General features: G+C 37.8%; 1 protein-coding gene across 6 annotated transcripts in view; it reads right to left on the bottom strand.

Moving 5' to 3' along the window:
* The window catches only part of Rasal2 (RAS protein activator like 2), a 281,212-nt gene that overhangs the window by 76,862 nt on the left and 178,773 nt on the right, over nucleotides 1-25,577 (bottom strand). For 5 of the 6 annotated variants that reach the window (XM_031386087.1, XM_031386077.1, XM_031386114.1 and 2 more), the window contains one exon: nucleotides 22,526-22,632. In XM_031386087.1, coding sequence (XP_031241947.1) covers nucleotides 22,526-22,632 — 107 coding nt within the window. Of the gene's footprint in view, nucleotides 1-22,525; nucleotides 22,633-23,379; nucleotides 23,468-25,577 lie in introns of those variants that run through there. The other variant, XM_031386106.1, reaches the window with a different exon arrangement.

Below are 25,577 nucleotides of genomic sequence, written 5' to 3' on the forward strand. Positions count from 1 at the left end.
TTCATTGCTGGTGGGATTGCAAGCTGGTACAAACACTCTGGAAATCAGTTTGGCGGTTCCTCAGGAAACTGGACATAGGACTCAGCTATACCACTCCTGGGCATATACCCAGAAGATGCTCCAACATGTAGTAAGTATGCATGCTCCACTATGTTCATAGCAGCCTTACTTATAATAGCCAGAAACTGGAAACAACCCAGATGTCCCTCAACAGAAGAATGGATACAGAAAATGTGATACATCTACACAATGGAGTACTACTCAGCTATTAAAAACAATGAATTCATGAAGTTCTAAGGCAAATGGATGGATCCGGAGAATATCATCCTGAGTGAGGTAACCCAATCACAAAAGAACACACATGGTATGCACTCTCTGATTAGTGGTTATTAGCCCAGAAGTTTGGAATACAAGAAGAACAACCCACAAACCACAAGAAATTCAAGAAGAAGGAAGACCAAAATATGGACATTTCATTCTTTCTTAAAAAGGGGAACAAAATACCTATGGAAGGGGTTGCAGAGACTAACTATGGAGCAGAGACTGAAGGAAGGACAATCCAGCCAATATAGCTGTCTCCTTAGAGGCTCTGACAGTGCCTGACTAATACAGAAGTAGAGGCTCACAGCCATCCATTGAACTGAATACAGGGTCCCCAGTGAAGGAGTTAGAGAAAGGACCAAAGGAGCTGAAGGGTTTGTAGCCCCTTAGGACAAACAACAATATGAACTAACTAGTACCCTCAGAGCTCCCAGGTATTCAACCTCCAACCAAGGAGTACACATGGTGGGACTGATTGTTCTGGCAGCATGTGTATAGTAGAGGACTGCAAAGTCAGTCATCAATGGGAAGAGAGGCCCTTGGCCCTGTGAAGGTTCTGTGCCCCAGTGTAGGGGAATGCCAGGGCCAATAAGTGCGAGAGGGTGGGGTGGCAAGCAGGGGGAGGGGGGAGGCAACAGGAGTTTGTTCTTGTTGTTTTTTCGGTTTTTTTTGAAGGGAAACTGGGAAAGGAGAAATCATATGACATGCAAATAAAGAAAATATCTAATTAAAAAAAGATTAAAAAAAAAAAAAAAGAATGAAGCTTCCATGAACACTTGCTAAGGAGTATTCATGTACCACATAGAATTCTGCTTTAATAATGGAGTGTTTTTTCCTCCCTCAGATATATTAAGTATCAGAAAAATTGGAAAAACTATAGAGAAATTTCCTTTAGCCAGCTTCCCTTAAACTTAGATAAGCATAATATAATTATGAAAACTAAGAAACTAATATAGGTACCATGTAGCTACAACCTAATTACAAATTGAAATTTCACAAGTTTAGTTACTATTGTCTATAGTATATTGATACAAATGTATAATTATAAAAACTAGTATAAACTTTAACACTGAAGACATATTAACCTAAATTATAAACTGTAATTTGACCAGGTTTCCAACTGCATTAATTTTCTACTTAACATTGCACAGAGATGGTGTTGGATTCAACAATACAAACTCATCTTACAGTTTTGTCAGAGCTGTCCTGGCTGAAATCAAGGTGTCTGAAAGCCTTAAGGGAGAATCACTTCCTTGCTTTTTCTACCCTGTAAAGGACACTCATATTCTTTATTTTATAGGCCTTTCCTCCATCTTCTTAAACCAGCAGTGTTAATAACCCTGTGGAAGGTTCTTTGTGTTTTATGCCTGCATGTGTGTATATCAGTATGTGTGTGCGTATGTTGTATGCATGTGCTTGTGTGGTGGGGGTATATATGCCTCTGCTGGTACAGTGGCCAGAGAAATGTGTTAGGTGCTTTCCTCTATCACTCTGCACCTTAGTTCTCTGAAGGTGGTCTCTTCCTTAACCTGGAACTTACAGTTTTTTGGCTACGCTGTCAATCTGTTCCCTCCTCCTTAGCACTGAAATTACAAACATGCTTGGACGATTCCCAGCTTTCTGTGTGGATGCTGGAATGCAAACAATCTGTCATGCTTAGGTAGCAACCGCTGAGTCAGCTCTACTCCACTGTAGTATGTATTACTGAGATCAAATGACCCAAACTCTCTGAGTGTATTTGGCTAAGAGTAAAGCGCTGTTAAATACTTTCAGGACAGTTCTTTATGGTAAGCATCTTTCATGATTACTTTAATGTTTCCTGTGAATATGCAATGCTGATCATAAATGGCAGCTAATAGACTCCGTTTCCTTTCACCTGGTTGCCGTGACCAGGGAGCTGTTAATCTAGAAGTTCCTTTCTGGCAGCTAGCTATATTGTCATTATAGCAACCTGGCTGTTTTGAACATTTCCACGAACTGGGGCTATAAAGGGAACTCTACTCTAAGGGGTTGGCTGTGACCACAATTTCTACTTCAAATGTCTTGTTCTGATCATAATGGTTTTAGCCTGCAATAATGCTAGAAAACGTTGCTTCAGACATAACAAACTGCTGAAACCCTCCAGATAACCTACAATAGAGTCATGCACCTGGCTGCTCTGAACCTTGTAATAAGTCTTCAGGACAAGAAGGAACTTCTCTTATTGATTCTTTAAAAGGATGGTGACACCTCCTTTCCCACCTGCACTATCCCCCTGCACTGTCATCAGCTTGTCTGAAGACCCCACAGTATGAAGGCCTTCCACTATGTCTGCTGCACCCAGGGCAACAGGTAAAGGACCCATTCAAATAATCTCAGTAGCCTAAATAAGCCCTGAAGATCCTAGCAGACAGGGAACCCCTCTAAAGGCTCCACATTCTGAAGGCCTCTCCACATTCAGAAGACCTGCTGCAGCTAGGGCCACAGGTATCCCAGGAGACCTGCAGCAACCCACGTACACAAGAGGCAGGTTCCATACAGAGACACCTAGGCCAGTTAACACCAGAGATAATGACAGAGATGGATACCAAGAGGCAAGTGCAAGACCATAAGCAACAGAAGCCAATATACTTTGGCACCATCAGAACCAAGTTCTCCCAGCACTGCAAGCCCTGGATACCCCAACACACCTGAAAACCATGATGCTGACTTAAAATCCTATCTCATGAAGATAATAGAGTCCTTTAAGGAGGATATAAATAACTCACTAAAACACATACAGGAAAACACAATCAAACAGGTGTAGGAATTGAACAAAGTGGTCCAAGACCTAAAAATGGAAGTAGAAACAATAAAGAAATCACAAATGGGGGTAACCTGGAAATGGAAAACCTAGGAAAGAGGTCATGAGCTACATATGCAAGCACCGACCACAGAATACAAGATATAGAAGAGAGAATATCAGATGTAGAAGATACCCTAGAAGATATTAATGCAATGGTCAAAGAAAATACAAAGCAAAAAAACCTCCTAACCCAAAACATCCAGGAAATCCAGGGCACAATGAAAAGACCAAGCCTAAGAATTATAGGAATAGAAGAGAGCAAAGATTCCCAGCTCAAAGGACCAGAAAACATCTTCAACAAAATCATAGAAGGAAACTTCCCAACCTAAAGAAAGAGATGGCCATAAATGTACAAGACGTCTACAGAACACCAAATAGACTGGACCACAAAAGAAAATCCTCTTGTCATATAATAATCAAAACACTAAATGCACAAAACAAAGAAAGAATATAAAAAGCTGTAAGGGAAAAAGGCCAAGTAACATATAAAGGCAGAACTATCAAAATTTCTCCAGACTTCTCAACAGAGACCCTGAAAGTCAGAAGAGCCTGGACAGACGTCATGCAGACCCTAAGAGAACACAAATGCCAGCCCAGGCTACTATACCCTGCAAAACTCTCAATCACCATAGATGGAGAGACCAAAATTTTCCATGACAAAACCAATTTTTTTTTCTTTTTTTCCCTGAGACAGGGTTTCTCTGTATAGCCCTAGCTGTCCTGGAACTCACTTTGTAGACCAGGCTGTCCTCGAACTCAGAAATCCACCTACCTCTGTCTCCCAAGTGTTGGGATTAAAGGATTAAATTTAAACAGTATCTACCAATACAGCCCTACAGAGGATTCTAGAAGGAAAACTCGAACACAAGGAGGGTATCTACATCAAAGGAAAAACAAGAAATTAATCATCTCACAACACAACCAAAAGAAGAGAATCACCTACATATAATGATACCACCACCAACAAACAGAAACTAACAATCATCTGTCTTTAATATCTCTCAATATCAAGGGACTTAATTCCCCAATAAAAAGACATAAAGTAACAAACTGTATATGCAAGCAGGATCCAGCAGTTTGCTACATGCAAGAAACATACCTCGATGACAAAGACAGACACTACCTCAGAGTAAAAGGCTGGGGAAAAAAAAGTTTTCCAAGCAAATGGTCCTAAAAAACAAGCAGGGGTTACCATTCTGATATCCAATAAAATATACTTGATAACTTGATAAAGCTTATCAAGTGAGATGGGGGAAGGACACTTCTATATTCATCAAAGGAAAAATTCACAAAGAGAAAGTCTCAATTGTGAACATCTGTGCCCCAAATGCAAGGGCACCCACATTCATAAAAGAAACATTACTGAAGCTCAAAGCACACATCGAACAGCACACAATAATAGTGGGAGACTTTAACACCTCACTCTTACCAATAGGCAGGTCATTGAAACAGAAATTAAACAGAGACACAGTGAAACTAATAGATGTTATGAACTAAATGGACTTAACAGATATATACAAAATATTTCATGCCAAAACAAAAGAATATACTACTTCTTAGCACCTCATGGTACCTTCTCCAAAGCTGTCATAAAATAAGCATCAACAGATACAGGAAGATTGAAATGATACCATGCATCCTACCAGATCATCACAGACTAGGGCTAGAGGTCAATAACAACAAACACAACAGAAAACCCACATACACGTGGAAACTGAACAATGAAACTAAGTAGAGACTCAACGATAACTTGGTCAGGGGAGAAATAAAGAAACTAAAGACTACCTGGAATTCAATGAAAAGGATTGACATAGCATACCCAAACTTATGGGACACAATGAAAGCAGTGCTAAGAGGAAAATTCATAGCACTAAATGCCCTGGTAAAGAAATCAGAGAGATCCTACACTCAACAGCCCACCTGAAAGCCCTAGAGCAGAAAGAAGCAAATACATCCAAGAGGAGTAGAAGGCAGGAGAAAGTCAAACTCAAACTCAGGACAGAAATCAACCAAATAGAAACAAAGAGAACAGAATAGAGAATCAACAAACAAAAAAGCTGGTTATTTGAGAAAAAGCCAAAGTAACTAAAGGGCCCAAAGATAATATCCAAATTAACAAAATCAGAAATGAAAAGGGAGATATAACAGAAACCGAGGAAATTAAACAAACAAACAAACAAACAAAAAACCAAAAAACCCATCAGATCCTACTACAAAAGTCTATACTCAACAAAACTGGAAAATCTAGATGAAATGGATGAATTTCCACACAGATACCATGTACCAAAGTTAGATCAAGAGCAAGTAAACTATCTAAATGGTCCCATATTCCCTAAAGAAATAGAAGTCATTAAAAACATCCCAACTCCCTCCCCTCAACAACAACAAAAAAAAGCCCAAGGCCAGATGGCTTTAGTGCAATTCTACCAGATCTTCAAAGAAGAACTAATACAAACTCTCCTCAATTAATTTTATGAAGCCAGTTACTCTCATATCTAAAACACACAAAAACCCAACAAAGAAAGAAGTTCAGACCAATTTCTCTTATGAATATCTATAAAAAATAATAAAATTCTAGCAAACTAAATCCAAGAATACATCAAAACCATCACCCACCATGATCAATCAGGCTTCAAGCCAGGGTTGCAAGGTTGGGTCAATATATAAAAGTTCATTAATGAAATCCACGATATAAACAAACACAAAGGGGAAAAAAATTACACGATCATCTTGTTAGATCCTGAAAAAGTATTTGACAAAATACTACACCCCTTCATGTTAAAAGTACTGGAGAGATCAGGAATTCAAGGACCATACCTAAACATAATAAAAGCAATATACAGCAGACCAACAGCCAATATCAAATTAAATGAAGAGATACTTGAAGCAATCCCATTAAAATCAGGGACAAGACAAAGCTGCCCACTCTTCCTGTATCTACTCAATATAGTACCTGAAGTTCTAGCTAGAGAAATAAGACAACAAAAGGAGATCAAGGGGACACAAATTGGTAAAGAAGAAGTCAAGGTATTTGCAGATGATATGATAGTATATATAAGCGACCTCAAAAGTTCTACCAGAGAACTTCTACAGCTAATACACAACTTCAGCAAAGTGGCTGGATATAAAATCTACCCAAACTAATTAGAAGCCTTCCTTTATACAAATGATAAACAGGCTGAGAAAGAAATTAGGGAAACGACACCCTTCACAATAGTGAGAAATAATATAAAATATTTTGGGGTAACTTTAACCAGACAAGCAAAATATCTGTATGACAATAACTTCAAGTCTCTCAAGAAAGAAATCAAAGACTTTAGAAAATGGAGATATCTCCCATGATCATAGACTGGTAGGATTAACATAGTAAAAAAATTGCCATCCTACCAAAAGCAATCTATAGATTCAATGCAATCCTCATCAAAATTGAATAGAATTGAAGACCTAGACATAAACTCACACACTTATGGACACTTGATCTTTGACAAGAAGCCAAAAATATACAATGAAAGAAAGCAAGAATCTTCAACAAATGGTTCTGGTATAACTGGCAGTCAGTATGTAGAAAAATGAAAATAGATTTATATTTGTCATCTTGAACAAAGCTCAAGTCCAAGTGGATGGATCAAGAACCTCAACATAAAACCAGATACACTGAATCTATTAGAAGAGAAAATGGGAAAGAGCCATGAACTCATAGTTATGGGGAGAAATTTCCTGAAGAGAACGCCAATGGCTTAGGTACTAAGGTCAAGAATTGATAAATGGGACCTCATGAAACTGAAAAGTTTCTATAAGGCAAAGGACTCAGACAATGAGACAAATTGGCAACCTACAGATTAGGAAAAAAAAAAATCTTCACTAACCCCAAATCTGATAGAGGGCTAATATCCAGGATATATTAAGAACTCAAGAAGCTAACCTCCAAAAAACCAAACGACCCAATCAAAAAATGGGATATAGAGCTAAATAGAAGATTCATAATAGAGGAATCCTGAATGACCAAGAAGCCCTTAAAGAAATGCTCAAAGACCTTAGTGATAAAGGAAATGCAAATCAAGATGACCCTGAGATTCCATCTCACATCAATCAGAATGGCTAAGATCAAAAACTCAGGTGACATCAGATGCTGGCGAGGATGTTCAGAAAGAGGAACACTCCTCCATTGCTGGTGGGATTGCAAACTGGTACAACCACTCTGGAAATCAATCTGGAGGTTCCTTAGAAAATTGGAAATAGATCTACCTGAAGACCCAGATATACCACTCTTGGGTATATACCCAAAAGATGCCTCACCATACCACAGGGACACATGCTACACTATATTCATAGCGGCCTTAATGTAATAGCCAGAAGCTGGAAACACAACCCAGATGTCCCATAACAGAAGAATGGATAAAGAAAATGTGGTTCATTTACACAATGGAATTCTATTCAGCTATTAAGAACGAGGACATCATGAGTTTTGCAGGCAAATGGATGGAACTAGAAAATATCATCCTGAGTGAGGTAACTCAGACTCAAAAGGACATCATGGTATGTACTCGGTGATAAGTGGATATTAGCCAAAAAAGTACAGAATACTTAGGATATAATCCACAGAATTTAAGAAGGTAAACAAGCAGAAGGGCACAAGTGAGGATGCTTCAATCCCACTTGTGAGGGAGAAGAAAATAATCGTGGAAGGCAGAGGGAGTTAGGGTCCTAGGTGGGAGAGGAGAGGTGGAAGGGACAGGGCATCAAGTGGAGGGATGAGGTTGCCACAGTCAAAAATTCTGACCCAGAACTGTCCCTGTCTAAAAGAACTGCAGGGACAAAAAGGGAGAAAAGACTGAGGGAAAGGTGGTCCAGTGAATGGCCCAACTTGGGATCCATCTCAAGGAGAGGCTCCAAGGCCTGACACTATTACTGATGCCATGGCGTGCTTACAGACAGGAGACTAGCATGGCTGTGCTCTGAGCCCCAACAAGCAGCTGACTGAGAGAGGGGCAGAGACTTATACCCAGCCACTGGACCGAAGTCAGGGACCCTTGTGCTTGAATTAGGGAAAGGCAGGAACAAGCTGAGGAGGAGGGTCAACCCACAGGAAGACCAGCTAACCCGAACCCCTGAGATCTCTCAGACACTGAGCCACCAACCAGGCAGCATACCGGAGCTGGTCTGAGGCCAAGGACACATATTTAGCAGACGACTGCCTGGTCTGGCCTCAATGAGACAAGACTTGCCGAACCCTTGAGAGACGTGAGTCCCCAGGGAGTGGGGAGGCCTGGCAGAGGCTGGGGGATATTTTCTTGGAGACAGCGGGGAGGGGGAGTAGGAAATGGGATAAGGAACTGTGGCGGGGGGCCTAGGAGGTGGGCAAATGGTAGACTGTAAAAAAATAAAAGTATTAAAATATGAAAAAATAAGAGATTATGAGATACAGAAATAAGGCTGTGTTTATGTTAGTCCAGTGAGGGGCCATTGTCTGAGACTTACTTCTGATTGGGGGATTTACAATCTGAGCATAGGTATCTCTTTTTAGCTATGTAAGTACAGTGTGTGTGTGTGTGCATGTAGGAGGTAGTCTAGGAAGCTCCCTTCCTATGAACTAATAAGTCCTCTTCCCTCATGTTGCAACATTTGACTACAATAAAGTTTTCTTCTAGATGGTCTTCTACCTTCTTGTAGTCTTTGTAACTGGTAAAGCAGGTTCAGTTGGTTGCACCAAAAAAAAAAAAAAAAAAAAAAGAACCCAGGGTTTCGTCCCCTAGGAGTGAAGAGGAGGAGGCTGAGGATTCCGCAGAGTTACTGAGAGGTAAGGGTCTAGTTCAGCAAACATAGGACTTTACCACTAACTGGAGGTGAGTGCTTGAAAGGGCACCTGGAAATTCAGAACGCTGGTTTCTGAAGTCTAGAACTGTGACAGTAAGAGGTGGCTGACTAGTTCCCTGAGTACCTGAGGGCAGGCTGTACAAGAAGCTAAGAAGGTTGGTAGAAGTATGAAGACAAAGTATGGCAGAGACTGAGACTATAGAGGTACTGAGTTATCTCAATGGTCAAAGAACCAAGAGTCCTCAAAATAACTGCTAAGGAGCTGTAACACTAGCTCCTGAGTGTAGGGACCCTAAACCTGGGGTGATAAACTCCTGCTCTGAACATCTCAGGCAATTAGGTCAAAGTCTTGGTGCCAAATAACTGTTTCTCTTTAGAGAAAGTTGATCTTGAAAGCTTCTAGAAATCTCCATCATCAATTCCAAGGGAGCTGCTTCTTGTTTACGTGAGTAAAAGAACACTTATCCAACTTAGTGGTAATGTATTTTGATGGTGGGGTACATTATTCTAGTTTCTTTCAATATAGTAGTCTATTCTTTTCTAGTCTATTCTTTTCTATAGTAGTCTATTTCTTTTCTATTATGTTATTTCCAGTGTTTTAAAATTATAACCACTGCTGCAATGAATAACTTTATATATATGTATTTTCATGTCGGTAGCTTCTCTTTAAAGGTGGATTGCAGATTCTGGATCAAAATACATTTAGAGAATAGGTTGTTTGTCACATTTTCAGAAGGTTGTTTAGCTTGCCTTTCCATCAACATATGTGATGTAGCTTCTTTCCCAAGTCTTCACAGATTTGTTGGTTGCTTCTATCAGCATGCAAGGATAGTATAACCAGGTTTCCATTCCTCTGAATGTGAATTTGAACATTCAGACCCCTTTTTAGGTTTTTCTTTCTCCTTCCCTTCCTCCTTAAAGAATGACTTGTTCAAGAGCTAAGAACCTAGGTTTGGTTCTCAACATCTATGTCTCATAGTTCTCAGCCACCTTTTATTCCAGCTCTAGTGGATCTAACCTTCTCCTCTGGCTTCCATAGGAACGTTGACCCATAAGCACATACTTTGTCAAAGACTCACAGACATAGAAACACACACACACACACACAGACACTTTAAAAGAAATGACTTGTTCATGTCTTTCCTCAAATCCCCCAATTTTTAAATATCTTGTGTTTTGATCATTTGTTTTTAGATTTTTAGTAGTTTTAAAATTTGAAAATATTTCTCAGTTTATTACTGTTATTTTTTTGTTAAAACATTTTCTACTATGCAATTGAAGATATTTTATAAATACTTGTTTCTATTTGTCAATTTTATTTTGGGGATGTGTGTGTGTTCCATGGGATGCATTTAGTAGTCAAAGGCACAACTTTGTGGAACTGGTTCTCCCACTCAGATCTGGCATGGGTTCTGGGGCTCGGACTCAGGTCACTGGGTTTTAGTGGCAGGCTGAAGTATCTTGCCAGCTTCTATTAAACTTTTTGTGTGTGGTTCTATTAAGTGACTCTTTTTAACTGCTTCTGGACTTCTGGTATCCATGAAGGAAAACTTGCCGTGCTGACGTTATAAAATGCGGTTACACTGTTGCTGTCAGTCGTTACATGGGCTTTTTCCTAATATCTTCCTACATATGGATCTCTAGTCCACTTGGAGCCACTGTGAGATGGGATATACATATTTAATTTATGGCTCCATGGGTGTCCCTATGCCACTTAGATAAATAGTAACCTTTCTGTTTCAGAAAATCATTCTTGATTTTTGTAATAGAACCAGATCTCTCTCCTGGTTATACATATCCTTTTGTTTACACTGCTATTTTCCTGTTTTGACCTATAATTAGTTCTGTTTCTATTTTATTTTATATTATAACCTCTACTGAATTACAATACCAGAAGGCAAATAAGATCAAGCAAATTCAAGTTATCTTTATATTTGTGCAATTTTTAAGGAACTGTGAATTACTTCACAGTTGTGGAGTAGAATGATAATAACTAGTCTGAATTATTAAGAGAAATCCAATTCATTAAAACAATGCCTAACCTATTGTTTAAGAGGAAAGTTTTGGTATTTGGACTATTAATTTGGTAATCAGGTCAGTTTTCATGTAAACATGTGCTTTCCTTATGGCTGACAGTGCCGAGCTGTTCTCAAGTTCTGAGTATGAATATTAAGCAAGATAGCTTTAAGACCTGAAATAGTGAGAAATGATGGATTAAAATAAGAGAGAGAACACTGTCCTAAAGTGAGGTCTATTGGCCTATTAGTCCATTGGACAGTCTCCCAGAGGTTATCATGGAAGCCCCAAAAAGCATTAGCTAATACAATGTAAAAGGCAATTTTCATTGTCAAGGGAGATGGACTAGATGAATTTAATTGAAAATTTCTGCCTTTCATTTCCAGGACTCTAAGAATAACAGTATCACAGATGGAGGGAAAGTGGAGACTATTAGTTATTTTAAAAAATAAAATTTCTAATGCCTTGGGTAAAATGAGATGCACTGAAGATCACTCTTCTGGGTAATGGTAAGCTATGGGTAAACTGTCAACAACACGATCACTCTCCACTAGGGTTATTCACTTTCTTTTTTGGTTTGTTTTTGTACAGAACAAATGAGGGATAGAAACAGAAATGGAAAAACATATTGTAGAAAAGATTTTATTAGGCATATTACCTCTAGAGAGTATTTACTAGCTGAATTATTTCTAATGTTACAAACATCTATTATGAGCTAAGGTACTAAAATATTAACAAATTGATTCTCAGTCTCATTTTTAGTTTCAAACCTCCACATACCTTAAAATTCTGATACATTATTATAAGAAACATCTAAGTGTCTGTCCGCACAGCTTCATTGATGAAGCTGTTGCCTTTCTTGGCCTTTTGTGGCAAGCATTTTTACTCAGAAGGTATCTTGTCTGCTCCTAATAACATTTTTTGTGAAGTTGGATTTATTGGTCCTGTGCTAAGGTTAAAAAAATGCAACTGTTTTCTATAAGCAGATATATAGCCTGTTTCTATCGCCTCTCCTATATTTAGGTCTCTAGTTCACTTGGAGATTACTCTTTTGTGAGGTGTGAGAGTAATTTGTTTTATTCTGCAGCAAGGTTGATAGTGTCTCCAGGTTTCACTTCTCTCAATATGATTGTGTTTAAATAAAGTTTCATACATTCATTCAGGATATACATGTGTACACACACACACACACACACACATGCACATACTTAAGCACAACTTGTTTAGGTAATGAAAAGATGGCTGAGGCAGGAAAATTACAAGTTTGAGGCTTACTGAGGCTATAGAGTGAGTTCTAGGCTAGTCTGGGCTACAATGTGAGTCTCTTTCTCAACAAACAAAACAAAACAAAAAACAAAATACTTGAGATGAAGGCAATCAACTTGTTCTTGGTCAAACAGGTTAAGATCATATAGTAAAACATATAGTTCTTTCGTTCCTTTTTTCCTTTCCTCTCCCCTCCCTATTCTTTATCCTCCCATCATCGCTCTCCCTGTAGCTGCCCCAGAACTCACTGAGATCCACCTGCCCCTGACTCTGGAGTGCGGGGATTAAAGGTCTGTCACTATACCCAGCATACAGTTATTTCTTGACTAAAGATTTTTACATTCACTTACCTGAGTGTATGAGTGTTGGTGTGTACACCATAGTACACATGTGGAAATCAGAGGACAGCTTATGAAACTTGGTTCCCTTCTTCTACTATGTGAGTTCCAGGCATCAAAGTGAGGTCTCTAGGGTTGGTGACAAGTGCCTCCACCTACTGAGCCATGTTGTTGGTCAAATAGGTTAGCACTCATTTGCTTACTCTAAAAATAAATTCTTAACTACCAGTAATGTGTACTCCATGAATTCTGGTGACAGCCTGACAGGCAGGATGACACAAGCCTCTTAGATCATATGTTGAGAAGAGTTATGGGTTGTTCCTCCCCCCCAGCTGCAACCACCTGATCTTCACAGAAAGGTGCTTCTGAGTAAGAGTGATCTCACTGACTGCATAAGACGTAGGTAAGTAGGACAGACCATCAGGTCTTAATTTTCAGTTCTGTTGGTTACTACTGTCTTTTTTTTGTTTGATTTTTAAAGAGCTGAAAGGTACTACATTTCTACACAGCCAACTATACTGTAAAAGAAGGGCAAACATCGGAAAAATAAGCTTCACAAGTCATTCTTTCCTTCCTTATATTCAAATCATTTCCACAGAAAGTGACTTTCTATTTATTATGTACCATCCTTGTTAATGGTTTCATTTAGCAGACAAAGGAAGAATCTTGAATCAAAAAGCACACAATACTGATTAACTCAAAACTACCCGATAATGATGAGGCCACTGCAGCATGCACTTACAATTTGCACAGCATGGATGAGCATGCATCCCACCCACAGATTTAAGTGAGCTATCAGAGCACAGGAAAAAGGGCAGTCTGATGTCACTGTTACTGTTGAAGAGGGACTCTAGGGCTTCCAGAAAAGTGGCGCCTAAACTGTGTTGATTCTATAAAATGAATAAAATATAGTTAGCATGTATTTTAATGTTTACTTAATAAAATAGTCAGATGTATGACTGAAGAACATTCAATAACGAAAATTTAAAGATGAGGACTCAAACATTCATCATTTCTGCACCCCAAAGTAATCTGTGCAAGCCAACTAAAATAGATAAGATTTGGTCATATATTACTTGAGCTACTTGAAGACATTCTCGATGGAAGCCTGAGCGAGACAAGTTTTAAGAATTTCAAGACTGTATTTCAAGAACGCAGGGTGGAGGATATGGCTCAGTTGCTAAAGTAATTGTCACAAAAGCTTTAGGTCCTGGATTTGATTCCTAGCATCTATATAAAAGGCTAGGCTTGGCTGCAGGGTCCCTAACCCCTGCACTAGATAGGTATAGACAGGAGGATCCCTGGGTCTTGTGGCCAACATCCCCGTGAATCAGCAAGCTCTGAGTTTAGTGCAGACTATCTCAAAGAAGATAAGGTGTGGGCCAGTGAGAAGGCTCAGTGGGGAAAGGAGCTTGCTGCCAAGTCTGAGATATGAGAAGTAACATTCAAGTTTAAATTTTGTAAAGAAAGCACTCTGGTGCAATGTGAAGGCTAGAGAGCATGTGCAGAAACTGGAGGCTGGAGGTGAGTGAGTTCACTATCTATTGCACTACACAGGACTGGCAGTACAACTAGTGTATCTCAGTCTAAATGCGGGCAACCGTTCAAAATGCAGGAAAGGAATGCCATTGTACAAAACGTGACTCTATGCCTGGGCTTGACTTCCTGAAGTTGTTTTCTGACCCACGGGGCCCCCTCTCTAAAAATGTAATTAAAATAATTTAAAAATTAGGTGGGACTAGGGAGATGGCTCAGTAGTTAAGGCACTTGTCATGCAAGCAAGAGAACTGGAGCTCAGATCCCTAGAACCCACATAAATGCTGGGTGGACATGGTACCCCTCCTATAATTTTAGCCTCGGAAGATGGAGACAGGGGACTCCCTAGGTCTAGGTCTTTAGCAGGACTCACTCTATCAGCCAACCCTGGGTTGGCTGAAAGAGTTCACTTCAAAGAATAAACTGGACGAGAAGGCTAGGAAGATTCTCAATAGCAATCTTGGGCTTCTACATGCATAGTCACACACATTGTGTACCAGCACACATATGTCTATACATATGGTACACACATGAAAAAGACAAAAAAAATAAACTAAGATGGAGAGCTGGTGAGAAAGCTATCTGACATCCTCTTGTATACCTTTACATACAATTACATATATGTGCACATGTGCCACCCCCCATACAAGAAAACAGGACATACATACAAAAATAGAAGATGGGGATTTCAATATTGCAACCATGAAGCATTCAACCCATGCATGGGACTCTCTGAGTGCAGTGTTTAGATACTGCACTATTTTCCTCTTCATGAAGCTGGCCTTCATACCAGTTCATGGAATGAATGAGTAACCCTGATAACTGAAGGCAGTTAATGGTAGGCGGGCTGAGAAGAGGAGACTGATGGATGTGAAAAGATGCAGAGAAGATCTGATGATTTATTCTATAAGAAATGAATCATTCTTAATACATACAAAATTGACAAAAGATAAGCCTTTTGAGTCTGTAAGACTATGTATGTACTGTGTACATCAGGAGCCTCTGGGGCAGAAGACAGCAGTGGTTCCTGTGGAATTGGAGTTGTAGGCAGCTGTGAGCTTCCACATCAATGCTATGAACTGAACTTGAGCAGTAAGCACTCTTAACTGTTAAGCATCCCTATCCTTGCTTTATTTTCTTTTTAAATATTATGTTTCCTATTCCTACATCCTGGAATAAAAAATATGTATTATTTTCCCTATAGAAGGCAAAATTAAGATAGTTTGGAAAAAATGCAATGATTCAAAGCATCAGTAATGACTAATTAAGAACTTTATAGACCAGGAAAAAAGAACTTTATAGACAATAAACAGCTAATATATAACAATGTACTTCAATATATCTTCTTTGCCATTTCCCTCCAATATTTTTTATTTAATCTAGTATATTAGAAATACTAGCCAGGCGGTGGTGATGCATGCCTTTAATCCCAGCACTTGGGGGGCAGAGGCAGGTGGATTTCTGAGTTCGATGCCAGCCTGGTCTACAGAGTGAGTTCCAGAACAGCCAAGGCTACACAGAGAAACCCTATCTCAGAAAAAATAAAATAAAAAAGAAAAGAAGAGGAAAAAAAAGATATTCTATTGCTTCAATTTATAACCACATAAAATAAGACTTTATATCTTTCATCCTTTCTTACAGGTTCATATTTTAATTTTTACATCTTTATTAGTATATAATTAACATGCTATAAATTATTCTTTTACAAGTGTACAAGTCAATGGTTTTTGTGTATTCAAAAAGTTGAGGTGGGTGCAGTAGTAGGTCATGCCTGTAATAATCCTAGCACTTGAGGTGTCTCAAAAAATAAAAATAAAGATGTGGGGGAGAGAGAGGAAACAGAACATTATATGACTATCACCACAGTCTAATTCTAGAATTCTTTTGCTTCTATAATTCTGGATATTTCATATATACAGCCATAAAACATATGGATTTCTGTTTTTGACTTCTCTAGCCTTTTTGGGGGAAAGTGCTACCAATATGGTAGCTTACACCTTTAATTTCTTCTTAATGGTAATAATGTGCTATTTACATGAACTGGCCACACTTTTTAATATCTGTTCCTCAGCTGATATTTTTGTTGTGGCTACTTTATAGATACTATAAATAATGATGACATAAACATTTATGTGCTTTTATAAGGGTATGTTTTCCACTTTATATCTCTAGAATTGTTATGTCAACTGGAAACTCATTTTTTAAACTCATTAAAAAAAATGGCTACATCAAGTTACAGTCGCACCAGCAAAAAATGGCTACATCAAGTTACAGTCCCACCAGCAATATATTAGAGTGTTTCAGTTTCTCCACGATTTCAGTAATACTACTATCTCCCTGTTTTAATCATGGCTACCCTACATATAGCAATGAATCATTTAAATGTGAGCTTCCTTAAGAGTTGATATGGAGCATCTTTTCAAGTATATAAGCACCACTGCTTACCCTTGGGGTCTTTTTAGGAGGGATTTTTTTTAAAATTAATTTAAACTATAGCTACCCTTTAAACTAAAATTAGTAGATGCTTAATATAAAGTATACAAAATGTTAAAAACAATTCAGGAGAATAGCAATGGCAACAGTGGCACTGGTTATAGAATGAGCGGGTTCTATACTAGACGGCTCCTCAGGGGTATCTTCAGCAGCAGTGCTTGGACCTTGCAACTAGAGAAAGGGTCAAAAAAAACACCCTTTGCACAGTTTACTCTAGCGAAGTCATGACATTGGTCATGTTTTCTTTCCACATTGTTAGCTTCTGAATTCCTACATAGGAGGGAAACATTTGATGCCCATTGTACATATTAGACATGTTTAGTGACTACCAATTCTTAAATTAGTTTGAGACACTTGTCTTTAACTATAAAGTGAAAGTGCCTCTCTCCCCCATTGAAGGCGAGGAGAAATATCTTTTTTTGGGACAAGAAGGGCAGTTCATCTAAAGAATTGCTATATATAGGTGACTGCCTTATCCTCTTTAACAAGTCTTTTCTCCAGCATGGGATAAACTGGACTCTTGAGTACTTAGGCTGCTGTAAGTCGATTTCTAAGGATTGCCATAGATTGAGGAGTGTTTCTTTCACATCATTCTTGCATTATTTCAAGTTAGACTCTTAATAACAATTTCTGCCAAACCTGTTCCCTTCTCCAGGTATCATAAATCTCTATTTTTAGATTCTATTTTTCAAAGAGTTGTAACTAACCTTATTCTTTTTTCCTGCACTCCAAGATGTTAAATTTCAAACTTTCTAGGCTATTATTGAATTGTATCCTGATTTTAAACTGACTTAAAGATATAGCTGGATTTCTAATGCTGTACCACATTTCCTTTCTGACATCTCTATTTAGTATGTTATTATTACCTCTGGTAATGACATTCTCACTTCTGCCTATATTTATATTCATGCACATAGGAACACAAATATATTCTTTATTAAAAGAGGAATCATTGTAGAGTGATTCTATCACAGACTTCAACTCTGAATGGGGGACAGTGAAAAGGGGGAGACAAGATGGACACAGAGTCTCTAAGTACTACAAGAAACGGCTGTAACTGCCTTCCTAAACATGACTGCAAGAAGGATATAGAAATTAAAATAGTTTTTCAGCTTGGATGCAATAACTTCAGCATCATTATTTCACTTCTAAGACATACTCTTACAGCAGCCACTGTGTCATAGTAACGGTTTGTAAACTCAGATGGGTAGTCTATCCAACCCTGGAAAACACACAGATAATCAGTAACTGCGCTGTAGAGCAGTTTATAGGTGAGCAGCACCAGGCCACAGAGAAAGCACCGCTGACTAGCTTCTTATGTAAGACTTGAAGATACAAAAGAAAGCACTGATATTTACAGTTAAGATTGGCGCAAGTGAGTTCCTTATATTTTATCAATCATGAAGGCAAACAATTCTCAATTTCTGGGTGCATTTGGGAATATTAAAACAAATAAAACAATAACACAGCAAGGACCCCCCCCCAAAAAAAACCAAAAACCTTAGATGACCAGGCTTATCTTTAAGTATCATTGTATTTTATGAAATGCAAGTTTTATGGCTAGTTAGAATTGAAAACCCCTGGTTTGGACAATGGACACTTTCTAGTCTTGTCTGTTTAATTTTGAAAAGTACTTATACAGAGCATATAGAATCAGATACAACAGAAACCAATACCAGCTGGTCTAAGGTGGTACCAACTTCTAAAAAATGTTTAAGAAACATTTAAAAATTTTTTTTATTTTATGTGTATGAGTATTTTGCCTGCGTAGATGTTTGTGTGACACACATGTGTACAGGCCAGAAGAGGGTATCAAATCCCCTGGAACTAAAGTGACAAAAGCTGGCTGTGAGCCCAATTGTTGGTGCTGGGAACCGAGCCTGACTCCTCTGGAAGACCAGCCAGTATTCTAGCTAGACCATCTCTCCAGCCCCAATATCTTGTTTTTCATGAGTCTAATATGGTCTTCAATTTATTTTCCAGAGTTTAAAGAAAAAATTATACAAAGGATTAATTATTTGACAGTCTCTAATATTTATACATTTGTTTGGGAGTGGTCAAGTGTCACAGTATCGAGAGAATAAGGAAGATTAGACAGGAATATCTCTGGCTGCTGCCTTAATTCAGCTCGGCTTTCTGGGCATCTTGGAGTAATTTTTAGTGTCTGAATTCTTTCAGAGCTAAGCTCAAAGCCAATACAAAGGGAGCAGCTGTGACTGCATTGTGTCACAGACAAGACCAACTCAGATCATTGTGCTATGGTCAAATGAGAACACCAAGCTCAACACCTGGCCCGGAAAACAAGCAGCTCTCTCTTAGTCAATGCCAAGTGGATGGTATCATCTAAGGAGAAGTCATACAAAAATCCTAAATATCAATAGTCACATTATAGAGTATAAAGAAGCTTGTTCCAAAAACTCAGAAACTATGTATGAAACAACTATATACAACAGCAAGACACAAGTTTTCCTTTCTGAATTAAATGTAAGTAGAGATAACTTATTTTACTCAGTTGTTCTCTGTTCCCCATAAAATCACTTAAATGTCATGAGCAATGCATAACATACACAAAGGAAGCTGTATACAGAGGAAAGAACAAATATACCAAGGCAAACACCCTAGCAAAATGTAAAAGGAAAAAACAAACAAAAAAATGTTCTTTTTAAGAAGCAAAAGCTTTGCAAAGGATTATATTTGTTTGAAGAATCTAAGAAAAAACTCACCAGTACAAAAAACACCATGAGCTTGTATAAGGATATCTGAGTCTCAAAGAAATATCTCAAATAAATTATTAAATAAAAATTCTAACTAGTTTCAATTTCCAAATGTAAATATACACTGAATATACTCTAGACACAAATCCTAACTGTTAATTAAACATTCTCTTTATTGAGGGAAGAACCCCTATTTTGCACAGGCACACTCATTTCAAATAATCTCTTATGAAATGTTTACTAAACAGCAAATGTTTATTACTTCAGATGCCTAGAGCTTTAAGTTATACTAAGAGACTAAACTTGAGATACGCTCATTCTGTTTGGATCCTTCTATAAGTCCTGTGTATTTATCCACTGAACAACTATTTGATTGGATGTTTGCAATGTGCAATGTACTATATAGAGCAATTGGGGTGATTACACACATGGTCAGAATGGGTAGTCATTGTTAAATGAGGAACAAAGGCACAAACAAACTCAAAGAGGAAGATGAGAAATGAAAATGATCAAAATATATTAGATACATGCATGAAATTGTCAAAAATACAAGTGTTATTTATGTAGCATGAAAGAGACCTTTCTAAAAAGTAAACTTTATAAAGATCCTTTATCTTCAAGATTTAAAGCATTCTCAAATGATATACCCAGTTCTAATTTAGAAAATAAAACAAGTATAATTTCATTTCTTCTCTCTCTCTCTCTCTCTCTCTCTCTCTCTCTCTCTCTCTCTCTCTCTCTCTCTCTTTTGGTTTTTCGAGACATAGTTTCTCTGTATAGCCCTGGCTGTCCTGGAACTCACTCTGTAGACCAGGCTGGCCTCGAACTCAGAGATCCACCTGCCTCTGCCTCCCAAGTGCTGGGATTAGAGGTGTGCACCACCACCACCCGGCTATAATTTCATTTCTTGTCTTAATGATTCAGAATCACTGTTCTTAGTGTCCACCTCTGTATAATATCCTACTCTGAGATATGATGGCATGCTCCAGAGCTACTCAAACGTGTTACATACTTGTTTTTTTTTCTTTTAGAGAGTTGATGAAAAATTGGGTTCTGTTCTGACCGTTAATGCTAGAATAATATCTAGGGCTGTGAGTAGAAATTCTAGAAATTACATTCTAGAAATACATAGCTTTGAGACTGATTTTGCTGGTGAGGAGTAGTGCTTGGTCTTAAGTACTTCCTTTTTGTTGCTTCAAAATGTCTACCTAAGAATAGTCTTATTAAGATAACTCTAACATTACTTATTATTTAAATAAGTAAAAACTGCAGTTCTTAATTAAAATTTACAAAGCCTTAAAATAAAACTTCACACATAATTTAGGATATTCTCTATTGTTACCACAATGCAGAGGGATATTTTCATTTGTGTACTTTAAGAAATATGTAAGAAATCACCATTTGGTTCTAGCTGCACAAAGTGTGAAAATCTTGGATTGGGACTCAATCTGGTCAAGTTTAACACTGAACTCTGTCCATGAGTAGTTTTAAATATTGTGAACTGATATATAATATACCCAGTTACCCCTTGAAAAAATAGCAAAAAATCTTCATCTTTCAAGTGAATAATTAATGGGGAAAAAATCTCATACTTTTTCTTAATTTAGGGTCACTAATGTCACTGTGAACTTCTATATAGTATACACTGATGTATGATCATATCCTTCAGAGTTTACTGGCTCAGTGGGGTTTCTAATGCTGTGATAAAGAACCATGATCAAAAGCAACCTGGGGATTAAAGAGTTTATTTCAGCTTACAGTCCCACATAATACTCCAATCACAGGGGAAGATGAGGGCAGGAACTGATGGAGAGGCCATGGAGGGATGCTGCTTACTGGCTTGTTCAGTCTGCTCTCTTGTACACACCAGTATTACCAGCTGGGGCATGACACTACCAATAATGGGTTGGGACCTCAAAATCAACTACTAAGCAAGAGTATATTCCAGCAACTTGCCAAAAGTCCAGTCTTATGAAGGCATTTTCTCAATTAATATTCCCCTCCTAGATATGTCAAGTTGACAAGATTCAATCAGCATAACTACTAATAGGAGGCGAAAGAATGATTTTTTTTTTTGTTCATAAAAACCAAAACATATATAGCTGTGCCTACAGAACTAAGAAATTTAATAAGACATAAAATCTAATGCTCTTAAATAGCTGCCAGATTCTGATTACAATATTAATCTAGCACTCACGGTCTATACAAATCTATAAAATTTTGAAAGGTTCTTACAGAAACGGACATCCAAACTCTGCCCACTTTTAATGTAGATGAGGTAATCATATTGTTCTTCAGGACTCACAGAAATGAAATGTCTACTTGTGTTAACACTCATCATACATCTGAAAAAAAGTTCTATTTAAAAGGACATCTCAACTTAGAAGTATTAGGATAAGAACATATCAGTTTGGTCTCATTAAGAGGGAAAATAGTACCCTCACTTCAAATAAAAAAGTTTATTTCTGATTTATACTGATTTTCATTATGCTTAAAATAACAACCAATCTCTTAAAGCAATTCTCTTCAAATGCGCCCTTTATAACACTACAAATTTTAATATGTTTACAAAGTAGGTACACTTCTTACTCAATACTCAAAGAGAAAAGATGGCTTAAAATCTGAGTTATTTGAAGCTGCCATGGTTCAGGAGGTTAAGGCACAAAGCCCACTGACCTGAGTTCAATTCTTGGAATCCATACAGAAGTAGGAGAGAATAGACTCCAAAGAGTTTTACCTCTGACCTCCATACATGCATCACAGCAAATGCATGCATGAATATACACACACACAAATAATAATAAAGTAGAAAAATGTGAGTTTTACAGTGAGATAGAAATGCTACATCTAGTGGTAAGCTATCCTGTTCCTCTATGGTTTTCCCATTTCAGTATGCTTTTGGCAAACTTTTGTACTTGATATTAATATATTTTTACCTAATAATTAAATGACATCTGCAAAGATTTGTAGTCTAGTAGTTCAGAAAAATTTATACTTAAGGCACTTAGTTATTTTTTTAAATAATTCCAATGCAAGAATATTTCTTAAAATCTAACAGACCTTATACTAGACATAATATACAGTTAATCAAAATAAATTTATACTTCTGATCTTTACCTTTTCTTGAGGAACAAAATATTTGGATTATTTTAACTCTCAAAAGAAAAATAAAATATTTCTTTTTAGGGGAAAGCAACACTTACTGGTACTTTAAAAGGAGAGGTATTCGCAGTGTCCATGGAGTTGGGTTTCTCTGATGTGCTGGTCCCTGAGATGCTCCGTCTGCGGGGGGACCTTTCTGCTGGCACCTCTGGAAAAGTGGAGGAAAAAGAAACTTCAAGGATCCAAAATTTCAGACTTTCCCTAAAGTATACAATTACTGGTTTTTCACACATATACACACAAAAAAAAGCTGTATTTTTTTTAAAGGTCCAGTACATTTTTATCTCAATGTGCTTTAGGTATTTTTGTGAGGTTTGACCTAGAAAGACAAAGAAATTTGGTCAGAGTTAAGAATCTATACTGAGAGACAACTTGTGTTTCATGTGTGGATATATAAGAAGTAATTCTTCTAAGCTATAATATAGTTAAGGTTTCAGGTTCACTTGTACCATATGGCTCTACTTCTCTATCAGCTATTTAGAAGTTAAGTGAATCAGAAATTTCTTATACTCTTGTGAACCAGAAATACTAGTGTTATACATGATCTGACACTGTCTGAACAAAGGTCAAAGTTTGGTTCTATTGAGATGATTCACGAGACTGTAGCAAAAGCTATGAGAAGACTGAAAGGTGCTGCAGGATAAAAGAATATACATGCCTATGCAGATATAAAAATAGACCAGCTTCTCCTTGTTCTGGCTATATGACCTTACCCACATTTTACTCTGAAATCATAAATCTGTTCAAATGACCAACAAGATTAAGAATCTGTAAATGATGTGAGCTCTAATTTAATAGCTATACATACTCATGCTACATTTTAAATTTTTTTTCATAGTGATACACAGATATACACATATATACATGCACACACAGATATCTATACATATTATACCTTTGTCACAACTGCTTCCCATCTCCACTTGAACTGACAGACAGATAGGAATCCAGCTTCTCAGATAACATTAGATAATCTCAACATGGACAAGAAAAAAAACACATCCTAAAAAAAGTATTCTGTGTTATCTTCCAGATCTTAAAAAATAAAGAGTAAACCATGACTCCGGAGACTGACATTTTGAATCCTGCTGTTCTGCCTTTAAAAGATAGACGCAGTTTAAACTTCCATTTCTGGCCTCCTGGCCCCTGGGATCCGTGCTACTTCCACTTAAGAGAAAGCATTTTTCTCGTGCTCCCTCCCTGCCTTGCTCATCCCCCTCCCTCTCTCCAGCTTGCAGAGAGCGAGCGAGGAAGAAACACACAGGACTGCAGCTATTCATTCAATCAATCGTCTGACTGCACACCCTCGTTAGTTACTTTTAGGCTATTAACAGGCATCCATTGCCTCCTCTCACTTACAGAAAATCTCTCTGTATTACTCTAATCTGCAGCAGAAAAAAAATTACTTAAATTTGAATTCGGCTAGTGTTAAAAGGACACCGTTTTACATAGACCCAGTAATGCACGCAATCAATGCTGCCTAAGAAAAGCCAACTGGAAGTGCTTACCCTATCATTGTTGCATGCTGGATACAGGTCTTCTTTTCATCTCCTGTGGCATCCTGACCATTAAGATATTAGCCAAATTACAATATTCCTAACGACTGAGAAGTTGGTACCGCAGCTTATATGCCCGCAGCAGAAGACAGTTCCATGGTATTGCTGTATTTTAAATTTATGACCAATAACTGTGTCTCAGCTTCTCTCTAACCATCAGAGGATAAATGAGTCTTAATGTACGAAGTCATTTTCAGAATTAGGCACACGTGACTTCTAACATACATCTCTAAAAGATGGCAGTATAATTAACTCAGATTCATGGGAATGGCACAAAGGAATTTAAGCAAATCAATCTGCTGGAATACACCACACAGTAAGACCTTTAGATGTCAAGACATGACTTTAAGAGTGATGTATCCAAGTTAGGTGATTCTAAAGTTGGGGGATAAGGGAGGTGGGGAGAGGAGCTGGTAAGGCAGGAGAAAAATCTCATATTTTCTCTGATAATTATCTATAAAGGTTCAAAGATGCAAATATTTTAATCTCTGGATAAATGATAGAAACCAAACTGGGAGAAAAATAAGTTTAATTAGCTAAGTTAAAATGACAGAATGAAACAGTTTCCCTAATATGCAGTGTTCTGGTTAATGAAAAAATTGAAACTCATTTCCTCACTTTCTTCCCAACATCTAATTTTAGTTTCAGGCTTATGAACTCATTAGGCAAATATATTTCAAGGGTTTAACTATTTGAAATTGTACTGGCTAAAGTAAGCAACTAGATTTCAAAACCCAGTAAATATAATTAATTACTATACTTTTATCTCCATATGATAAAACAAACAACACTTGTAATTCAATTGTTCCTGAAGAGGTAAAGAAACTGAACCAGTGAAAGGAGTCAGTATAGTACTTTATACTAATTTCTCACCCCTCTACAACACAATTATTCTCATAGTATAAAATAATTGCTTCAATGACCACAAGTTTTATTTTTCACAAGGTTTGAGCCCCTAAAGACCAACGTTAACTTAGAAAGAAGACAGCAGACTCAGGAGGCTGACTGGCAGCTTGCTGGGTCACTCAGTCCCTGGCAGGCCCTGCTCTTCATGAGTGTGCACCTATGCGATGCAGATGACAGAGGCCAGGCTAGTAAAGTTTAGAGGACTAAAGACTCAGAGCTCTTTGTATGATTTTTTGTACTAAGAAGTTTAGGTTTTTGGTCAACTGAGACAGAAAGTTGGCTGTGATCAGCAAAAGACTAGCAACACTAAAGTGAAATCTTTGCTATACTGGGGCAATTGATGCTAGTTAGAGGTGGTTGAAAATCAGCTGTGATTAATAGGAGACTATCATGACTGAGGTGCAATCTTCTAGGAAGTATTTTTTGAGGGTCAGAACATAGAGTTGTGGTTCAGAGGAGTCACAGCTACATCTCAAGCTGACAGCTGAACTTGCTAATGTGTAAGTCTTGCACAATGTTTTTGTGGCACTAATGTTGCAGGATGGAAAGAATCATGGAGAATGTCTGAGAGGTGGTACTGTGAGAGGCAGGTAGAGGACACTGGTGACGGGGCAGTCTCAATTGCAGCTGA

The sequence above is a fragment of the Mastomys coucha genome, unplaced genomic scaffold (genome assembly GCF_008632895.1).
Source record: "Mastomys coucha isolate ucsf_1 unplaced genomic scaffold, UCSF_Mcou_1 pScaffold1, whole genome shotgun sequence".
NCBI lineage: Eukaryota > Metazoa > Chordata > Mammalia > Rodentia > Muridae > Mastomys > Mastomys coucha.